This window comes from Thamnophis elegans, chromosome 2, assembly GCF_009769535.1.
Source record: "Thamnophis elegans isolate rThaEle1 chromosome 2, rThaEle1.pri, whole genome shotgun sequence".
In the NCBI taxonomy this organism is placed as follows: domain Eukaryota; kingdom Metazoa; phylum Chordata; class Lepidosauria; order Squamata; family Colubridae; genus Thamnophis; species Thamnophis elegans.
Window position 1 is genome coordinate 158,547,734 of NC_045542.1, and position 18,380 is coordinate 158,566,113.

At 40.7% G+C, this 18,380-nt stretch overlaps 1 protein-coding gene and 1 long non-coding RNA gene across 2 annotated transcripts; both read left to right on the forward strand.

Moving 5' to 3' along the window:
* Positions 1–193: 193 nt before the first annotated feature.
* On the forward strand, positions 194–15,406 carry LOC116523847 (zinc finger protein OZF-like; the record flags this gene model as incomplete). The annotated part of the gene is made up of 2 exons (XM_032238936.1): positions 194–1,413; positions 14,778–15,406. Coding segments are annotated over 2 exons (1,701 nt in total), but the record flags the coding sequence as incomplete, so codon positions are not given.
* LOC116523862 lies at positions 6,234–14,328 on the forward strand. Its single transcript, XR_004257164.1, has 2 exons — positions 6,234–6,301; positions 14,256–14,328. It is a non-coding gene; the product is annotated as an uncharacterized LOC116523862 (long non-coding RNA).
* Positions 15,407–18,380: the final 2,974 nt, after the last annotated feature.

Here is an 18,380-nt window from a genome sequence, read left to right on the forward strand (position 1 = left end):
AAGGATTCACACAGGAGAGAAACCTTATGAGTGTCCAGATTATGGTAAAAGTTTCAGGCAAAAATCCGATGTAGGGAATCATCTGAAGACTCACACAGGAGAGAAGTTATTTGAATGTTCTGATTGTGGGAAACGTTTCAGTCGGTATGGCAGCCTGGTGAACCACCAGAGGACTCACACAGGAGAGAAACCATTTGAATGTCCCATTTGTGGGAAATGTTTCAGTCGGTATGGCAGCCTGGTGAACCACCAGAGGACTCACACAGGAGAGAAACCATTTGAATGTCCTATTTGTGGGAAAAGTTTCAGTTGGTATGGCAGCCTGGTGAACCACCAGAGGACTCACACAGGAGAGAAACCATTCGAATGTTTTGATTGTGGGAAATGTTTTAGTCTCAATTCCAACCTGGTGATACACCAGAGGACTCACACAGAAGAGAAACCCTTTGAGTGTTCTGATTGTGCAAAAAGTTTCAGTCAGAATTCCTACTTGGTGAAGCACCAGAGAACTCATACAGGAGAAAAACCTTTTCAATGTGGTGATTGTGGGAAATATTTCAGTCTCAATTCTAGCCTGGTAACACACCAGAGGACTCACACTGAAGAGAAACCCTTTGAGTGTCCTGATTGTGGGAAAGGTTTCAGTCACAATTCTCACCTAGTGATACACCAGAGGACTCACACTGGACAGAAACCCTTTGAATGTCCTGATTGTGGGAAATGTTTTATTCAGAATTCTGACCTGGTAAAACACCAGAGGACTCACTCAGGAGAAAAACCATTTGAATGTCCTGTTTGTGGGAAAGTTTTTAGTCAGAAGTCCTTCTTGGTGAAACACCAGAGGACTCACACGGGAGAGAAACCCTTTGAATGTCTTGTTTGTGGGAAACGCTTTAGTCAGAATTCCAACCTGGTGAAACACCAGAGGACTCACACAGGAGAAAAACCTTTTGAATGTCCTATTTGTGGAAAAAGTTTCAGTCAGTACTGCAGCCTGCTGATACACCAGAGGACTCACACGGGAGAGAAACCCTTTGAATGTCTTATTTGTGGGAAACGCTTTAGTCAGAATTCCAACCTGGTGAAACACCAGAGGACTCACACAGGACAGAAACCCCTTGAATGTTCTGATTGTGGGAAATGTTTTGTTCAGAATTCTGACCTAGTAAAACACCAGAGGACTCACTCAGGAGAGAAACCATTTGAATGTCCTGTTTGTGGGAAAGGTTTTAGTCAGAATTCCAACTTGGTGATACACAAGAGGACTCACACAGGACAGAAACCTTTTGAATGTCCTGATTGTGGGAAATGTTTCAGTCAGAATTCCGACCTGGTAACACACCAGAGGACTCACACAGGAGAGAAACCATTTGAATGTTCTGTTTGTGGGAAAAGTTTCAGTCATAACTGCAAGCTGCTGATACACCAGAGGACTCACACGGGAGAGAAACCCTTTGAATGTCTTGTTTGTGGAAAACGCTTTAGTCAGAATTCCAACCTGGTGAAACACCAGAGGACTCACACAGGAGAGAAACCCTTTGAATATCCTGATTGTGGGAAAAGTTTCATTAAAAATGTCCACCTCGCGAAGACACCAGACAACTCACACAGGGGAGAAACTTTTCAAATGTCCTCTCTGTGACCAATGCTTCAGGCATAAATCGTCCCTTATTGCCCACAAGGAAATCCACTTGAGTCAAAAGTTGATGAGTTTAGAGAAGGCTTGAATTTCATTTCTGAACTCTCATTAGGAATGTAGGTCTTGAATGTATTTTTTAAATTCTCGCCTGATGCTTTTTAGTCAAATACATATCAGGATTAGACTTGTAGGTAGATAGAAAAATATGTTTCAATAAAGTCTAAGTACCCATTTCTGTTTATCAGCAGAAATTTCTGGATATTTTCTGTGCAGAAGTTATGGATTTCCTCAAAATGGTTTTCTGGGTAATGCTTTTTGTATATTGATCACGGAACTCCAACATATGGAGTTCCCTCTTCTACTTTGGTGTCCTTCAGATTTTGAGCCCCATAATGCCCCAGCCACTCTAGAAGTAGTGCTCAAGATACAACTGTAATGTGCCATGGTGGTGCAGTGGTTAGAGTGCAGGACTGCAAACTACTTCTGGTGACTGCCAGCTACTTGCAATTTGGCAGTTTGAATCTCACCAGGCTCAAGGTTGACTCAGCCTTGCATCCTTCCGAAGTGGGTAAAATGAGGACCCAAACTGTTGGGGGCAAGACGCTGACTCTGTAAACTGCTTAGAGAGGGAATGGGGCCTGCGAATTAAGGTTGCATGTTGTAAATGGTTGTTAAGCGAGATTACCTTGCTTAACTACTCTCACCCCATTCTCCCTAATGAAACCGTTAAATAAATCTGCACATCGTTAAGCAGAACAGTAACTATCTCAGGGCTGGGGGAATCTCTTGGAGGCCTAGCCTCTCCTACCCCAACCTTTGGGTCTGTGCATAGGATTCATCCCTGGTCCATGTGGTGGATTAGTGCAATGAACTGACATTTTACCATGCCTGCCTCTGTGTCAAAATGGTGGCTGCTTCTGGGTCACTGTCGCATGAGAGTGGGACAAACTATTCTGTTTTGCTGACTTAACATTTTGTAAACCATGTTAAGAAGTTGTGGGTGGCTGCCTCCCACAGAACTCCAAAAGGGCAGACCATATATCCCTGTGGAGTATGATAATTTGACAAGTACCACTTGTAACAGTATTGTGCTGCAGCTGCCAAAAAAAGCCAATGCAATCCTAGGCTGCATCAACAGAAGTAGTATTAATACAACAAGAAATGATACAGTCACTTTACAGTGCCACTGTTCAATGCAACCAACCCCCTGATGTTATGATTCTATAAATTTAGAGGCAGTTTAGAAAATACCATTTTTGGGGGAGTATAAGATGCACTCCCAACCCTAAAAGAGGGGGAAAATTTGGGTTTGTCTTGTATACCAAATGTAGCCCCACCCACCCTCACCAGAGGCCAAAAATGAGAGGTATGGAGGCAGTGATGGTATGTGGCAATAGCTTAATTTCGCTGCTTATTTTCTTTTCTTTGCAAGTTTAATTTAGCTTTGATTTTTGGGGGGCAGTCTCTTTTATAACAATAAAATTTCCTCACCAAATGGACACACATTCTCTTTATGCTTTCCTCCCATTGCGGAGCTGTCCCAACTTCAGCAGCTTTTGGCTGCACTTCTGTCGCTGGCAAGAAGAGATTATCTTGAATCAATCAGGGTCTTTGCAATATCCCTGAAATCAGCAAGACGTACTCTTCCCTGTCACCATCTCTTCAGGACGGTTTAGGTCCAAAAGGACTGTCCAGCGGCAAAAGTATCGACTGCCATGTCGGAGCTCTGAGATCGCACGTCATACCGTTGTGACGTCAGCTTCTGACTTCTGCTTTTTACTTCTAATAAAAACTACAGAAACACACAAAATCTCAGAAAGCTGCACAAATCAAAAAATAGAAAAGCAGCTAAGACTATAAATTTTAAATGGCTATTCCCTAAAAAAAACAAAAAAAAAAACCCAAGTAGCATTTTTTACTCTTACTTACAGAATTGAAGGCACAAGGGAAACAGACAGGCATATTCAGCTGCAAGCCGATGAGATGGATTGCAAGCTGCAGCCAAGCGATTTCAGAAGTAGCAGGCGAACAGCAAGGAAGGTGTTCTGCCACCAGTGGCTTGGGATTCGGTCCGAAGAGCGAAGATAAGCAAGATGGAGGCTGGGGAGAAAGTTGGTAGATAGCTAGGCAGTTTGGCCAGGCAGACATGCCCGGGGGCCTGGGGTGGGGGTGAGTGAGGCGTCTCAGCCAATCCACAGGTGTGAAGATGTTTTTGCATTAGCCGTTCTGAGAAACACATAAGGAGCCTTTCCCAGGATCTTCTTCCACTTTCAACAACCTGAAACAATCACATGGCCCTCCGTCCTTATTACATTCCTAAGAAAGTGAGAGTACGACAGGGTGCTTAGGCCCAGGAAAAAGGTTAAAAAAATGCAGGTTATCCCCCATGTTTCCCCCAGCCACCTCCATTTGAATGGCAATATCCTGTTAGGGAACATCCGTTGTACTTCTGGGCAGCAGAAAGAAAATGTTCTGCCATTGGATACTGGCGGGTGAGAAGGTTCAGGGTAGGGCTCAAGGGAAGGGAGCTGGACTTTACCGCCACTGCAGTACATCCTGGGAGTCACATCCTGCTACTTCAGGACACGGCATTAGGCACAGGGTAACCAAGGTCTGAGATCAAGGACCTTTTCCCTGGAGTAATCAATCTGAGGTTCATATTTAAAACCAGACAAATACTTATTAGTGCAAGGCATTGATCTGATTTGTGATATCTTTTCATTATATTTAGCTGTAGCTGCCTGATTAGCGTAGTGGTTATTTTTTTGCAGCCTCCCTATTGACTTCGGGATGACTTTGACAATACTTTTTTGCAGCTTCCCTTACTTGTGTTCTCCTAATCAACATCCCCATGGTCATGTGATTTACATTGGCAGCTGGTTCATATTTATGGCACTTGCAGTGTCTTGGACTCATGTGATGTAACTAAGGTGGCAAGAAAAAGATTACTTGTATGCTGGCAGAGCATTTTGGGGAACAGAGACTGGTGTGCAGAAGAGCCAGGTTGGTTGAGCCCCAGAGAAGCTTCAAATTGTTAGAATAAAATGCCACGTGGTGAGTTTCTGTTCATATCCTATCCAGCGTCCTCTAGTTCAGGGGTGCCAAACTCTGTTCATTGAGGGCCGCATCAGCATTGTGTTTGACCTCGGGAGGCGGGGTGAGATTGGCCAGCTATACGTCTCATGTCAGGGGTACCAGTGGTGGCCCGAGAGCACTGTCAGTGAAAAAGGGCGGGCAAGGATAGTTGATGCGCAAAATATACATTGCAACGCTTATTGCAAAGCCTCTCAACTATCAAACAACAACCCGGCCTTCACGTGGTGCCCCCCGTTCCCACCAATCGGGCTCTGTCGACCCTTGGGACTGGCGTCCCCTTGGGTATATCCAGCCAAAACAGCTTCCATGGATCGCCGTACCGAAAACAGTGGCATCAAATTTCCATGGAAGTCGCCTATACCCACGATGGGTGAAGAGGTGTCAAGTACAAGTAAGTACAGTGAAAATGAGCTCTTCCCAGCGTGGCTGGATGCGCCCCTCCGGGCTTTGAGTTTGACACTCCCGCTCTACTTATTGCATTACATTCTCCCCTTGCCAATTTTGAGTTTTTCTCCAAATTCCATGTCTTTATCAGGTGGAGAATTGAGTTCCCTGAGTTTGCTTTCATAGATTTCCCTTTTTGTACATATCAGTATTTTAAATTTTATTTGCAAACGTGTAAAATACACATAGATAAAACGTAGACGTACACATTTACATAATACAATACGAATGAGCTATATCGATTGGCAATTGCTATTAGAACAGGAAGCTCCTGTAAATATCATTTTATTTTAACATAAAGTAAATATTGGGGCACTTCAGAGCCTACTAATTTCAGGTTGGTACATGGATGATAGTATTTTGGTTTTTTTTCAAGGGGAGGGCAAGGTCCATTTTCCCAAGGCACTTCGAAAGGATAAATCAGTGACTGGATCAATTATTTTTAATGTGAAACTATTCAGTAGGTTTAATGCCAAGGGCATTCCCCACACATGTTCCCACATATTGAAGTACTGTTAAAAATAATTTATGTGATTCTGTAAGACCTCATAAATCTTTAGGGCTCAGCACACAGCTAATCTTCACAAGCTACGAAGCATCACATTTCACTATTTCACATGCATCAGTTGCAAAGGTAGGTTTCTAGAAGTCGAAAACAACTTGATAGCATTTAATCAGTGAAAACATCTGGAAAAAGCCTTAGGTAAGGATGGGACTTAGAATAACTTTGTCACTTTGAATGTACACTGATCAGCATACATTAAAATGAAATTTCATTGCATACAGCTCTCAAAGGGTCACCACCTCTAATGTATACTACATAAACATGACTAAATAAATAAATACACAATTATGCATGTATAATAAATGTGACATATAAAAGTGTTATTTTGCCTCTTATGGGGAGATGGCGGTCAAAGAGGCAGCAACAGAACCTTCCGTACAGTAGAGGGATCTGTGGTTGAGCTTTAAGGGGTTAAAACCATCAAGTAATAAATTGCTAGAAAGGATGGGAGGCCAAGAAAAGCCCTGCAACTTCCTCTTCCGGATCACTCAATGAGCGGAAGGTGGTGTGCAGAGTGGATCCTGTGCTCTTCCCAGGATCGAAGCGGCAGCTGGAAGGTGAGTTGAGAGGAGGTCAGAGGAGAGTCCGGGAGCAAGTAAGGCTGCTTGATTTCCTCCATGATGTGGATGCAGAGAAACAACTAGGCTAAAGGATGTTAGCTGCTGCAGGTTCCTTCCTCCCCAAATCTAAGCGCACTAATGCTGCACGCTGTTAAAGTGGTCGCTGCAATTTTCCTTCTGGTGGGAAGATTTAAAAAGTCTCTCTGAAGTTTAAGGTTGATTCTTTGGGAATGGCTTCCCTCCAAAAATTAGTTTCATTTTTTTTCCACCTCAAGCATAAAATCTAGAAGCAGTTTCCACATAAAAACAAAATTAATGGTGTTCTTTTCTTTAATCAAGGCAGTCAATTTAGCCAACTCTGCTAATTCCAGGCTTTGCAGCCATTCATCCATTGTGAGAATGCAAATATTCTTTCTTTTTGCCTAAATATTCTTGATGCCATCAACATATAAAACATTAATGTTGCATTTTTTTCAAGTTAAAATAGAATAGAATAACAGAGTTTGAAGGGACCTTAGAGGTCTTCTGGTCCAACTTCCTGCTTTGGCAGAAAACCCTATACTATTTTAGACAAATGGATATCCAATATATTTTTAAAAACTTCCAGTGTTGGAGCATTCACAACTTCTGGAGGCAAATTGTTCCACTGATTAATTGTTCTAGCTGTCAGGAAATTTCTCCTTAGTTCTAAGTTGCTTCTATCCTTGATTAGTTTCCACCCATTGCTTCTTGTTCTATCCTCAGGTGTTTTAGAGCATAGCCTCTTCTTTGTGGCAGCCCCTGAGATATTGGAACACTGTTTTCATGTCTCCCCTAATCTTTCTTTTCATCAGACATGCCCAGTTCCTGCAACTGTTCTTCATGTTTTGTCCTCCAGTCCCCTAATCATCTTTGTTGCTCTTCTCTGCACTCTTTCTAGAGTCTCCACATCTTTTCTATATTGTGGCGACCAAAACTGAATACAGTATTCCAAGTGTGGCCTTACCAAGGCATTATAAAGCATTATAAAGTGGTATTACCACTTCACGTGATCTTGGTCTTATCCATCTGTTAATGCAGCCTAGAACTGTGTTGACTTTTTTGGCAGCTGCTGCACACTGCTGCCTCATATTTAAATAGTTGTCCACTAGGACTCCAAGATCCATCTCACAGTTACTTCTAATGAGCAAGATATCACATATACTATAGCTATACATTTTGTTTTTCTTGCCTAAGTGTAGAACCTTACTTTTTTCACCATTGAATTCCATTTTGTTAGAAAGTGCCCAATGTTCAAGTCTGTCAAGATCCTTCTGTATCTTAAGCCTGTCTGCTGACTGTTGGCTATTTCTGCCAGCTTGATGTTGTCTGCAAAGTTGATGAGTTCCCCATGTATTCCCTCATCAAGATCATTGATGAAGATGTTGAAGACTACTGGGCCTAAAACAGAGCCTTGGGGTACTCCAGTGCATACGTCCCTCCATGTAAATGCAGTTCCATTGAACTCTACACATTGAGTGCGTTTGGTCAGCCAGTTACGAATCCATCTGGTGGTGATGCTGTCTAGCCCACATTTTTCTACTTTATCTAATAGTAGGTTATGGTCTACTTTATCAAATGCCTTACTGAAGTCCAAGTGAATTGCCGTATTTTTCTGAGTATAAGATGCACCAAAATATAAGATGCACCTTAATTTTGGGGGAGAAAAATAGGGGGGGAAATTCTGCCTACCAGGTATTCATCTGGCTAGCGTCCTTAGTCTGGTCAGCTTCAGCACATACGTTCGTTGGTTTTCAGCCACACACTTTTTATCCCCTGGACTATGTATTCCAAGTGAGGCCACACTGATCAACAATCACTATCTTTATAAACAATCATTACTGAGGGCAAGTGAGAAGTCTATTTGGACCAAAAAGAGTACACTTTCCTATCTAAACTCTATCTGAGATCATCAACCAGCATGATCGATGCTATTTCTATTCTATTCTTTGCTATGCTATACTATTTCTATTCTTATCTGCTCCACAGAAAAGTTGAAGAGCACCCCTTTGTATAATGCAGACAGATCTAAGCTACTGTCTTCTTGAAATTGTCCTTTGGCAATTTCCTAATGGCTGTAATTTGTTTGTATATTGTCTTGGAGATGTCTCCTCATACATCACCTCTCAGGTTTCCAAATTTTTCTTAAGAGCTGTAACCACTAGAGGAGAATGTTGTAACTTCCCTTAGTTACGCTTTTGGTGACTGATTGCTATGATGCTATGATCAATTCTCTTATGTCCCTTTTCTACTACTCGTATTTTGGTCTTTATATATAAAGTATATATATAAGTTGAAGAACATACTTAAATGAGAAAATTCAAAGAAGATACCCACAATTTGCAAAAGAATCTGTTGCATTGGAGAGGAGAAAATTTTCCATTGCTTGAGAAATTGGTTTTGAAGCACAGACTCCATTTTGTTTTGTCTCTTCTCTTCCAAGCCACGCTTAGATGTACCGGTATCCAAAGGGGTGTGTATGCTGCAGTTAAAATATTCAAAGCTCTTTTTCAGCCCAAATGAGGCACTAACGAGTTAAGGGATCTTCCATGCTTTGCCTGCTTTTCTCAGTGCTGCTCCCTCAAACGTTAGTGCCTCTTTAGGGCTGAAAAAACGCTTGTAAAGCACAACTGATCAAAGCAGCAATGGGAAAAGCAGGCAGGGAAGGGAAGGTGCTTCACTCATTAGCACCTCATTAGGGCTGAAAAAAAGCTCTGAAAAAACTACATTCAGAATATAAGACGCACCCAAATTTTCAGCCTCTTTTAGGGGAGGAAAAGTGTGTCTTATACTCCGAAAAATGTGGTATATTGACAGTATTCCTCTGGTCCACTAATTTTGTCACTTTGTCAAAGAATGCAATAAGATTAGTCTGGCATGATCTGTTTCTGACAAACCCATGTTGGCTTTTGGTTATTAGTTTGTTTGCTTCTCTAGGTGTTTGCTGATTCGTTGCTTGATTATCTTTTACAGAATCTTCCCTGGTATTGAGGTCAGGCTGATAGGTCTGTGGTTTCCTGGATCATTTTTTTCCCTTTTTTGAAGATGGGAACTACATGAGCTTTTTTCCAGTCCTCTGGCAGTTCCCTGGTGCTCTAGGATTTCTGAAAGATATAGTTCAGTGGTTCTGAGATCTCGTCTGCCAGTTCCTTCAGAATCGGGGTGTAATCCATTCGGTCCTGGTGATTTGAACTCATCTAGGGTAGACAGGTGCTCACTTACCATTTACTTCAGTGATGAAATCTAAACATTTTCTCTACCGGTTCTGTGGGCGTGTCTTGGTGATCATGGCTCATGGGCGTGGCTTGGTGGTGATGTGGCTGGGTGGGCGTGGCCAAGTCGACACCACTTCTTTGCTCTTATGACTTACAAGAAGAAAATATACCAATTATTTTGTGCATTTAATACTTAATAAGAATAATGAATAATTATGTAAGAATGCTTACATAAGAGCAATAAAAGTGTTGTCTTCAGGCACTAATGATAATAATGGCTTACAAAAATGTATTATCTCATGGTTGTTGTGGCAGTTTTGGTTTCTTAGCCAAGAAAACCGACCAAAGTTTTGTTTCCTTTTCATCCTTGCTGGTGAAGACTACTACTGCAAAAGGAAGAAAAAGAGCTTTGTTAGCTGAGGACCAGTGATGGGAGCAATGCAAAAGCACACAAAACACGAAAACACAAAAGCAACACAATGCAGAAGCAGCTGCACCTCACACAAAAGCCCCCCCCCCCCACAAGCAGGAAACTCACAAAGCCACAAAGAGCTCTAAAATCAACTTTCACACTTTACACAAAAACAACACAACTGACCCACAGCATTGTGCAACTCACAATGCAACATTGTGCAACTCACACACAATGCAAAAGCAGTACCTCACAGAAACTGGCACCTGCAACACACAGAGTTTTAACAGATTAACAGAGTTGGAAGGGACCTTGCGGGTCATCTAGTCCAACCCCCAGCCCAAGCAGAATTGCCAAAGCACCAAAAATGGCCCCTGCCACAAGCAGGAAACTCAGAGCCACAAAGAGCTCAACTTTCACACTTAACAAAAACACAATGCCATTGTGCAACTCTCAGACAATGTAAAAGCACACAAAATGTCCCCTGCAACAACACGAGGAAACTCACAGAGAACTCACAAAACCAACTATCACAAGCACAAAATGTCACATACAGCTTGCTGTCATTTTGTGTGTGTAGTGTAGGAAGGGAACTTCACCAAGACAGTGTTGCATTAGGTAAACCAGTACAGCACATAAGTCACTAGAATAACAAAGCCAGCATACAAGAAAAGAAACTTTTACATTGTAAAAGAAAAAAATAATTACCAGGATATCAGGACCATTAGGAATAACTGCAGAGTAGGAAATAAGACAAAAGACCCAGGAAGGGCAGGAAGATGTCACCCTTAAGCAAAGGAAAAGGGCAGAGTGGCAACAAAGACTGAATAGCTCAGAGCAGAAATGTAAAAATAGGAAATACAGTAGAAGACATTTGTGCTCATCCCAGCTCCATGGAAAGTACTTTAGGACAGAGGAATAACAAAACACAAGACAGGATTAGAACCATTAGCAAAGGTACACACAAAAGGTGATAAAACAATAGTACAAAGAAAACAAAAGGACTTCAAAGAGGAAAATGGTATAAAAAATGTACACTCTCTGTATGTGGCTGTCAGCTCACCCAGGAACGCTGATCTACCCCACTGTAGGTCTGACCTTCCTGAAATAATAAAGACAACTTGCTTTCAACGCAGCTTGCTTCGATCTCAAATTCATTCACTCAGCCGGGGCATTCTCCCAGCTGGGAAATCCGAACTTGCGGAGGAAAATCCTTTTCCATTTAACAGTAGTGAGTGTGAAACACTACAAAAACACACAAAATCTCAAAAAGCTCCACAAATCTAAAAATATAAAAGCAGGTAAAACTTTATAAATTTTAAATAGCTATTATTTCCTTTAAAAAATTCCTAAAAACCCCCCAAGTAAACTTTTTTTTAAAGTTAAAAAAAACCACTTACATAAGACACAAGACAGGAGAGGCAGATTCAGTTGCTAGCCAATGAGATGGATTGCAGGCAGATTCAGTTGCTAGCCAATGAGATGGATTGCAGGCATATTCAGTTGCTAGCCAATGAGATGGATTGCAGGCAGATTCACTTGCTAGCCAATGAGATGGATTCCGGGCAGATTCACTTGCTAGCCAATGAGATGGATTCCGGGCAGAGTCAGTTGCTAGCCAATGAGATGGATTGCAGGCTGCAGCCAGGGATTTCAGAAGCAGCAGGCGAACAGCAAGGCAGGTGCTCTGTGACCAGCAGCTCAGGATTTGGCCCTAAGAGCGAAGGTAAGCAAGATGGAGGCTGGGGGGGAAAGTTGGTAGTTACCCAGGTGGTTTAGCCAGGCCAGGCAGCTTCCTGTTCTTTCTAATAGCAATTATCAATCGATACCTCTCACCTTATATTATTTCCCCTTCTATTGTATTTCATTTGGATTTCACCATTCTTAACTCTCTTATTTTACTCATAACTATTATTTTTTGAGTTTTGTTATATTCCTTCATTGATTCTTGTTTCTTTCCTCTATCCACTTATACCATTTATCCCATATCAGGTAGAATTCTGATTCTTCTTTTCCCTGGATTTCTTTAGTTAGTTTGTCCATTTCAGCACAATCCATAACCTTTCTTATTATTTCATCTTTGTTGGAATTAATTTGTTTTTCCATTTCTGGGCAAAGGCAATCCTTGCTGCCGTAATTATATGTAGTATTAAATACTGGATTTCTTTTTTGTATTTAGCAGACATTATTCCTAATAAAATACTTCAGGTTTCCATTCTATTTTAACCCCTGTTATTGCCTCAAGCCAATTTTTGATCCTTTTCCAAAAAGTTTAGCCTCCTCACAGGTCCGTGTATTGATTCGCATTTCCAACATTTTGGGGAGGTATTTGTTAAGATTTTAGCTAACCTTGTTGGTGCCAGGTGCCATCTGTAAAACATTTTGTACTGGTTTCCTTGTATGCAACTGATAGTGTCATTTTTAAGTTTGTCCCCCAAAGTTTTTCCCATTTGTCTAATTCAATATTAAAGCCAAAGCTCTGCGCCTATTTTATCATTTGTTCTTTCACAATTTCCTCTTCCATTTTATACTTTAGGAGGGATTTATATATTCTCCCTATCATCTTTCTGTCCAGACTTTGAATAATTTTATCCAATTCGTGTGGTTCTGTTTCGATGTCATATAATTTTACATCTTTATTGTATTTAGTTTTGATTTGGAGGTAAGTTAGCCAGTCAACTTTCATGTTCTGATCTGCCAATTCTTCAATTGTTTTTAAATTTCCCTGTCTATCAAATAAGTCTCTGTATCTTAGCATTTTGTTCAAATCTATAAAATTTGGGTGAGTCGTCCTTTCTGTCGGTGATAGCCAATTCAGGATTTTCACATAGTGGATTTTTTTTAATTTTGAGCCATTTTTGCAACAACGCTCTTCTGGTTAAATGATTTTGAAAGTATTTGTGTGTTTTATTTTTATCATCCCATAGGAATATATGCCAGCCTGCTTGCAAATCATGGCCTTCTAAGGTCAATTTTTTTTTATTCTTTAGCTCTATCCAATCCTTCACCAATGTTATTGTTACTGCTGATGAGTATAAATCCCAATTTGGTAATGCTAAGCCTCCCCTCTCCTTGCTGTCTTGTATTGACTTTAGTTTAATCCTCGCTTTTCGTCCCTGCCAAATGAACCTAGCGGTTATTTTGTTTAATTCTTGAAAGATTTTTTTACCCGGATTAATAGGTGTGGCTTGCAACAGGAATAAGATTCTTGATAAAATATTCATTTTAATTGTCACTATGCGTCCCATGAGTGATAACTGAATATTTTTCCAATTTTCTAAATCTTTCTTTATTTGTATCACTAATTTATTAAAATTATCATCTTTAATTGTGAAACATTTTGCTGACACCCAGATCTCCAAGTAATTCACTTTCTTAGTTATTTGCATTCTGGTTGCTACTTCCAGTTCCTCTCCTTGCTTTTTTGTCATGTTCTTGGTTATCATTTTTGTTTTGTCCTTATTGATCTTTAGTCCTGCCACTTTGAGATGTGTGTTATCTTTTCTGTGTTTAAATAATGTTTTATTTTGATTTCCTCCATGCTATCTTGCGCGTATAGTTTTGCGAAGTATTTATGAATAATATGCTTCTATTCTTCCGCTCTGTGTTAGGCTTCAGGAAAGCCTTCGGAGCCTGGGGAGGATGAAAAACAGCCCAACGGCCCAACAGGAAGTTCGGGAATGAACTTCTGGTTCGCCTATTGGGCCTGTTTTTCACCTTCCCCAGGCTCCGGAGGATTTCCTGAAGCCTAGGGAGGGTGAAAATGGCCTCCACATGTCCTTCGGAGGGCTGAAAATCAGTTGGCTGGCACACGCATGTGCATCAGAACTGAGGACTGCTGGGCCAGCAAATATGGCTCCATAGGTTCGCCATCACGAATATAGACCTAGGGCAATGTAATTTCCCCCCCCCCTTTAATTTTGACAGAAAATTCATTCAAGATAATTTTTATCATTGTTGTGCTATAGTTCTGTAGAAATGTAGTTATTTCTTGTATATAGTGCAACTCCACTACCTCTGTTATTTGGTCTATTTCGAAAGTGGTATTTAGCAGATTCTGACCAGTTGTGGAGAACTGTTTTGAGTAGTTCAGAGAACTGGTAAATACCATGGAGTGGGGAAGGAATGGAACTTTTACAATATTCTTCCCCTATCAACAAGCCACTCCACACCCACAGAATCAATAGTAAAAAAATTTGAATCCCACCACTGGTCTATTTCTGTTAAATAATTTAAATCTCTGTAACTGTAACTCTGCAACCATTTTATAAATAATTAAAGTTACACTTTTACTTGAATCTTACAGGCAGAAAGGATGCCAATAAGAGCAGTCTGGAAAACTGAGAATAAGAAGCAACTTTGAAAAGGAAAACAAATCAAGCCAGAAATCAAAATATTTTCTATTTCCTACAGAAACCACAGAAAGTTTCACCTCACAAGACACCAAACCCTCATTTCCCGATTGTGCGAAATGTTTCAATTGAAATTATGACCTGGTGATATACCAAAGGATGCACACAGGAGCAAAGCTGCATGAGTGCCCAGATTGTGGGAAGAGTTTCATTCAAAAATCCCATCTAGTGAATCACCAAAGGATTCACACAGGAGATAAACCATTTGAATGTCCTATTTGTGGTAAAAGTTTCAGTTGCTATGGCAGCCTGGTGAACCACCAGAGGACTCACACAGGAGAGAAACCATTTGAATGTCCTATTTGTGGAAAAAGTTTCAGTTTCTATGGCAGCCTGGTGAACCACCAGACGACTCACACAGAAGAGAAACCATTTGAATGTCCTGTTTGTGGGAAAAGTTTTAGCCATTACGGCAGCCTGGTGATACACCAGAGGATTCACACAGGAGAGAAACCCTTTGAATGTCTTGTTTGTGGGAAATGTTTTAGTCAGAATTGCAACCTGGTGAAACACCAGAGGACTCATTCAGGAGAGAAACCCTTTGAATGTAGTGATTGTGGGAAATGTTTTGGTGTGAATTTTAGCCTGATGATGCACCAGAGGACTCACTCAGGAGAGAAGCCATTTGAATGTCCTGTTTGTGGGAAATGTTTTAGTCAAAATTCCAACCTGGTGATACACCAGAGGACTCACACAGGAGAGAAACCCTTTGAGTGTCGTGATTGTGGGAAACGTTTCATTAAAAATTTCCACCTCGCGAGACACCAGACGACTCACATAGGAGAGAAACTTTTGAAATGTTCTGTCTGTGACCAATGCTTCAGGCATAAATCGTCCCTTATTGCCCACAAGGAAATCCACTTGAGTCAAACGTTGATGAGTTTAGAGAAGGCTTGAATTTCATTTCTGAACTCTCATTAGGAATGCAGGTCTTGAATGTATTTTTTAAATTCTTGCCTGATGCTTTTTAGTCAAATACATATCAGGATTAGACTTGTAGGTAGATAGAAAAATATGTTAGTTCAATAAAGTCTAAGTACCCGTTTCTGTTGATCAGCAGACGTTTCTGTATATTTTCTGTGCAGAGGTTGTGGATTTCCTCCAAATGGTTTTCTGGGTAATGCTTTTTGTATATTGATCACGGAACTCCAACATATGGAGTTCCCTCTTCTACTTTGGTGTCCTTCAGATTTTGAGCCCCATAACACGCCAGCCACTCTAAAAGTAGTGCTCGAGATACAACTGTAATGTGCCATGGTGGTGCAGTGGTTAGAGTGCAGGACTGCAAACTACTTCTGGTAACTGCCAGCTGCTTGCAATTTGGCAGTTTGACTCTCACCAGGCTCAAGGTTGACTCAGCCTTGCATCCTCCCGAGGTGGGTAAAACAAGGACCCAAACTGTTGGGGGCAAGACGCTGACTCTGTAAACTGCTTAGAGAGGGAATGGGGCCTGCGAATTAGGGTTGCATGTTGTAATGGTTGTTAAGCGAGATTACCTTGCTTAACTACTCTCATCCCGTTCTCCCTAATGAAGCAGTTAAATAAATCTTCACATCGTTAAGCAGAACAGTAACTATCTCAGGGGTGGGGAATCTCTTGGAGGCCTAGCCTCCCCTACCTAAGGTGACCAGATTTTCAGATTGGTAAAAAGGGACACCTTTGACCGGGGGCGGGGGGCTTGATTAAAAATTTTATACGGAGCAACAAAATTTTTCATACAACGCAAAAACAGTATTGGAATTTTTTTTTTATTTCAACATAACTACAATTTACAAATATAAATTGTAACTGTTGCCAAACATTAAAATTTTGATCACGTGACCATGAGGATGCTGCAATGGTTGCTAAGTGTGAAAATGGTCGCTAAGTGTGAAAAATGGTCATCAGTCACTTTTTTCAATGCCATTGTAACTTTGGTCACTATACCATCTTTCTTGCCACAGTTCTTAAGTGAATAACTGCAGCTGATAAGTTAGTAGCATAAGTGAATCTGGTTTCCCCATCTGACTTTGTCAAAAGGTGATTATATGACCCCAGGACACTGAAACCATCATAAATATGAATCTGTTGCCAAACATCAAAAATTTGATCTCGTGACCATGAGGATGCTGCAACGGTTGCTAAGTGTGAAAATGGTCGCTAATTGTGAAAAATTGTCATCAGTCACTTTTTTCAATGCCATTGTAACTTTGGTCACTAAGCCCATTATACCATCTTTCTTGCCACAATTCTTAAGTGAATAACTGCAACTGGTATTTTGTATTTTGGATAAAATCTTTTTTTAAATAGCCTAAGACAATTAAAAAAAAAGAATCCACACAGAATAAATTGAAGTAAAACATTTCAAACTATTCTTTCTATGCACAATATATTTCAAAGTATTGTGCGTAGAATTTTTAAACATGGTTTCACTTCAATTTATTTTGGATAGAATCTTTTTTTAAATAGTCTGACTTTTTAAAAAAAGAATCCACACAGAATTTTAAAAAAATCCTATGCACAATAAATAAAATATTATTTTAAAATACATTAAGAAATTTTTAAAAAACCCTGCTCACTTACCAGCACGCTTGCACTAAAAGTCAACCCAGAATGATGTAGATGTTAATACAAAGAACTGAGCAAATTGAGATGGTGAAATTAGTCAGGGAAATATTTTTCAAAGAAACTTTGCCACCATTTTGGAGCAGACCTCCAACCTCCGTTCCCCTCCCCTCTGGAAAATCCAGGAAGTTACACTCGTGACCTCTCTAGCCTAGTTTCCTGCAGCTCTATGGTACTTGGTCATTTTTTCTTATAAAATGAGGTAAAAGAGGCGCGGGGGGGAGTCCGTTTTGTTGCTTTAATGTTTTAATATCTTCAATGAAAGTACTGAGAGAGAGAGAGGTTAGTCAGAGTGTCTTTTGTCTTGCCCCGGTTAGGATTTCTTAAGCAAATCCACTGGGCTTTCAACCTGAAGCCAGAAAATCAGGACTTTTTTAAAACAGCCCGGGACACGGGACAAATTGTTATTAAGTGTGACCATCCCGCTGAAATCGGGATGTCTGGTCACCTTACCCCTACCCCAACTTTTGGGTCTGTGCATAGGATTCATCCCTGGTCCATGTGGTGGATTAGTGCAATGAACTGCCATTTTACCATGCCTGCCTCTGTATCAAAATGGTGGCTGCTTCTGGGTCACTGTCGCGTGAGAGGGACAAACTATTCCCTTTTGCTGACTTAACATTTTGTAAACTGTGTTAAGAAATTGTGGGTGGCTGCCTCCCACAGAACTCCAAAAGGGCAGGCCATATATCCCTGTAGAGTATAATAATTTGACAAGTACCACTTGTAACAGTATTGTGCTGCAGCTGCCAAAAAAAGCCAATGCAATCCTAAGCTGCATCAACAGAAATAGTATTAATACAACAAGAAATGATATAGTCACTTTACAGTGTCGCTGTACAATGCAACCAACCCCATGATGTTATGATTCTATGAATTTAGAGGCAGTTTAGAAAATACCATTTTTTTCGGAGTATAAGATGCATCCCCACCCCTAAAAGAGCGGGAAAATTTGGGTGTGTCTTGTACACCAAATGTAGCCCCACCCCCACCCGAGGCCAAAATTGAGAGGCATGGAGGCAGTGATGGTCTGTGGCAAATTACAAATTAATCTCAAATTACATTGGCATTGAAAAAAGTAACTTTTGGCCATTTTTACACATATGACCATTGCAACATCCCCATGGTCATTTGTCTGGAATGGAGAGTTGGTCTCCCCCATTTCTTTTTATGTGATTCTGTAAGACCTTCACAAACCTTTAGGGCTCAGCACACAGCTAATCTTCACAAGCTAAGTAGCATCACATTTCACTATTTCACATGCATCAGTTGCAAAGGTAGGTTTCTAGAAGTCGAAAACAACTTGATAGCATTTAACCAGTGAAAACATCTTGAAAAAGCCTTAGGTAAGGATGGGACTTAGAATAACTTTGTCACTTTGAATGTACACTGATCAGCATAGATTAAAATGAAAT